This window comes from Acanthisitta chloris, unplaced genomic scaffold, assembly GCF_000695815.1.
Source record: "Acanthisitta chloris isolate BGI_N310 unplaced genomic scaffold, ASM69581v1 scaffold19102, whole genome shotgun sequence".
In the NCBI taxonomy this organism is placed as follows: domain Eukaryota; kingdom Metazoa; phylum Chordata; class Aves; order Passeriformes; family Acanthisittidae; genus Acanthisitta; species Acanthisitta chloris.
This window is the reverse complement of record NW_008658993.1, coordinates 5,479-9,275: the sequence shown is the minus strand read 5'-3', so window position 1 is coordinate 9,275 and position 3,797 is coordinate 5,479. Positions and strand designations below refer to the sequence as shown.

The 3,797-nt window shown below is 50.8% G+C and overlaps 1 protein-coding gene across 1 annotated transcript in view; it reads left to right on the top strand.

The window, feature by feature from the left end:
• Positions 1 to 161: 161 nt before the first annotated feature.
• Positions 162 to 3,797, top strand: part of CERS5 (ceramide synthase 5) — a gene marked incomplete at its 5' end in the record, with an annotated part of 7,118 nt that continues 3,482 nt past the window's right edge. Inside the window, 3 exons of the mRNA XM_009069235.1 lie at positions 162 to 254; positions 1,520 to 1,648; positions 2,242 to 2,348. Coding sequence (XP_009067483.1) covers positions 162 to 254; positions 1,520 to 1,648; positions 2,242 to 2,348 — 329 coding nt within the window. The remainder of the gene's footprint in view (positions 255 to 1,519; positions 1,649 to 2,241; positions 2,349 to 3,797) is intronic.

Here is a 3,797-nt window from a genome sequence, read left to right as displayed (position 1 = left end):
CAAGCTGTTGAACAGCATCAGCCCCAGTATTGACCAGTATAATCTTTTCACTTGTGCCTCAGCAGCAGAGTGGGATGGGAAGGATGGAAGGATGGAAATCAAAGGGGATTTTAATGTAGATGTTGAAATGCCTTTTTAACTGTGCTGTCTCTCTTTTCCAGCCCCTAACATCCAGGCTTTATTACTACTATATCCTGGAGTTGGCTTTCTACTGGTCCCTCATGTTTTCTCAGTTTACAGACATCAAAAGGAAGGTGAGGAGAACCAGAATTGCATTAACCACTTAATAACAAACAACACTAATGACCCTAATGAGGTAGGACTAACAAAACTGGGAGCGTGCCTGGCTGGAATTGTGGTGATAACTGTGTTTTTCTCCTCATTCACATCTCTGTGTGGCCTCTTTCCTCCTGGAATCACTGCCCAGTCCTGGGAAACAGGGAGGAGCAACCCTGAGCTGCAGCTTGGTGTATCCTTGAGTCCCTTTCACCTTCCAGGGGAAGAACAGGATCACTCAACACTTCCCAATTAACAGTTAACAAGTCCTTGCCTAAAAATAGAGTGAATTGGAAGCAAATGAGCTGCTCAACCTTGCAGCCACCAAAGCAGTAATCAATGGGGTTTTGAGAGTGATTTCTCCTCTGTGTGAGGAGCAGATGATGAGTAGTCACAGTTGCTCAGCTCTAATTCTGTTGTGCTGTGCTGGTAGCATTTGGCTGATTGTTGCTGTTGGAGAGCAGTTCCCAGTAAATCATGGCTTATTGTTTCTTTACATCAGCTGCAAAGCAGCAAATTATCCCAATTCTCGCAGAAAAACTTCAGTTTTCCTTGGTGGTTTTTTTTTTTGGGTTTTTTGCTGTGCTGAAGCAGTAGCAGGTGAGGCACTGCAGAGTGGCAGGAGCTGCAGGCAGGCAGGGCTGAGCAGCCTCTGGGGTGCTGTTTATGGTTTCTGGGGTTGGATTTTGAGTTTCACAGTGGATTCCACTCCCCTCTGCTGCAGGGACAGGGAAGGACCTGGGGCTGAGCTGGAAACCAGCCCTGACTCTTGGGAATGGCAAACATTTCTGTGCTGAAGAGACCTCGTTCCTGCTGCTGAGCTCTCTCAGTGCTCTGAGCCTGCTCTGCCCTTGGCAGGATTTGCACCCTGAGAGCAGGAACAGCACTTCAAAGCTGTGCCAAGAGCTGAAGGGATGAGCAGTGTGACTGGGAAAGCAAAAGGAGCCAAAACTCAGGGCCCTATGTGCCCTGTGCATCACTTCAGAGGGGGCTGCAGACCTCACCTGCCGTGGGTGTGCACAGGGGCTGTGACTTCCCAAGAGCTCCAGCCCTCAGAGGCCTCTGTGGCAGCTCTGGTGGTGCTGGTGGGTGTGTGATGAGCTGTGCTCCATGTGCAGTGGAGTCAGAGCCTGAGCTGGAGTGATCCTGTGCTCCCTGTTAGTCACTTTGGTGGCTCTGCTCCAAACCTTTGTGTCTGTGTGACAGCCAAAGAGGCTTCATTCGTGTCTTTCCCTGTTTCCAGGACTTCCTGATCATGTTTGTCCATCACTTGGCCACGATTGGACTCATCACGTTCTCTTACATGAATAACATGGTGAGGGTTGGGACTCTGGTGCTGTGTCTCCATGATGCTTCAGATTTCCTCTTAGAGGTGAATTTCCTTTCAAATCTTTGCGTCCCCTAACGCTGCTTTGTTCCCAGGGGAGCAAACTGATGTTCCCATTCTTGCCAAACTGTGTGCCATAAAACTTGTGCTGCTGCTCCTGCCTTGTCACCTTGTCCTCCTGACTTGCCCCAGGGCTGAGAATCACAGACTCAGGGAATGGGTTGGGTTGGAAGGACCTTAAAGCTCCTGTCCCTTCCCTGCCATGGCCAGGGACACCTTCCACCAGCCCAGGGTGCTCCATCCCCATCCAGCCTGGCCTGGAACGCTCCCAGGGATGGAGCATCCTCTGGGAAATCCATTCCAGTGCCTCAGCACCCTCCCAGGGAGGAATTCCTGCTCAATATCCCATCTAACCCTGTCCTCTGACCCTTGTCCTGTCCCTCCAGGCCCCTGGGAATAGTCTCTCTCCATCTTTCTTGTAGGATCACACACAATAAATCACAAAATTAACACAACATAATGATCCCTAATTGTTCCGAGCAACAAACGTGACTGAGAGCTCTTTGAAGCTCCCCAGCCTGGGAATTCCAGGAGTGCCCAAAGGGAATCTTATCCTCATGTTTCTTGTCTCTTTTTAGGCTGCAAAACTGGCCAATTATGCCAAGTACCAACGTCTGTGTGATGCTTTCTTCATGCTCTTCGGGGTCGTGTTCATCGTGACACGCTTGGGCATTTACCCTTTCTGGTAAGCACCTGGAGCTCAGAGCTCATTTCTCCTCCCCATCCTTCCAGCAAAGCCTTCTTCCAAGCATTCCAGCCTGTTCCTCGAGGCAGCCTCAAGCTGCAGATGATCCAAGTGCTGTTTGGGGCAGGAGGTTCAAGCAGGCCCAGCTGAGGGAGTGGGAGAGGTGACCAGAATTGGCCCAACTTCCCTTCTCCTCTGGCTGCAGAGGGATCACAGTGCTCCTTTCCTGGAGCTCTGAGAGAGGTTTGAAGGGTCCTTTGCTTCTCTTAAGAACTTTGGGAGACAATAACAAGTGAGGCAAAGTCTCTGCAGGTGATTTTGCTTTGTGTGTGGCTTAGTCATCAGTGCAGTTTGTGATTCATGTGCCACTCGTGTCCTGCCCTTGTGTCGTGACTGCTCAGAGCCTGAAATAGGTCTGAGGCTTCTTGGGAGGTAAAACCCTGGATAAATGGCTTAGAGATAATCATCCCCTAATGAGATTCCCTCTCACCTCAGCAGGTCAGGCAGGCTGGGGTGCTTCTCTTAATGAGCTCTTGGCCACTTGCTGGTGGGAGAGTGTGGTGAAAAGATGGTTACACCGTTTGGCTGCACATATCCATTCCCTATGCCCTGGACAGCTGTAATTCCTATTCTTTTGGGTGCCTGGAAGGCAGAAACAACCCTTCCACTTCGGGCTCGGGTTGCAGTTAAAGCTCCTGCTTGTTTCCCAGTCTGGATAAGGAAGAGCTTTAGTTCTCATCCCTTCCTGGGCTCCTTCCAGGGCCAGAGACGAGAGTTGTCACCGTTCTGCAGCCTCTGTGTGCCATGAGGAGATGCTCCTGCCTCCCCCAGTGCTCTCTGATCTGTTTTCCACTGGCTGCAGTGTCTTTGCTCAGCCCTGGGGAGGAATGTGGCAGCAGAGCTGCAGCTCCTTGTGCTGCCTCACTTCATTTCACTGCTGCTCCCTTCCCTCGTGAGTCACAGGAAACAGGCACAGATCCCTGGAACTGAGCTGAGCTCACAAATGCTGCTGGAGCTGCTCCTGGGGGGACTTTGGTTCCTGCTTGAAGGGTTTGTTTGGCTTTGCTGGGGAAATGTTCAGAGCTGTGTGAAGTTAATGAGGTCGTTAAAGGTCTCTCCATACCTCTCCTCATCATAAACTCCGGAGTGTTTATGAAATTACTTAAGGACTGGCAATAACTCCCAGCACCAGGCACAGCAAAACAGGCATGAAACACAAAGCTCAGGCCATAAAGCAGTTTCAAGTCCTCCAGCCTGGCAGGAGGAATCTATAAAACACTGAGGGGAGAGGAGAGAGTTCAGGGAGTGAGGGAGGCCCACTGGGAACAAAATTCCTTCCTGGTCACAGAGTCACTGAGGCTGGAAAAGACCTCTGGGATCAACAATTCCAACCTGTGACCCATCCCCACCTCATCAACCAGAGCAGAGCACTGAGTGCCATGTCCAGTT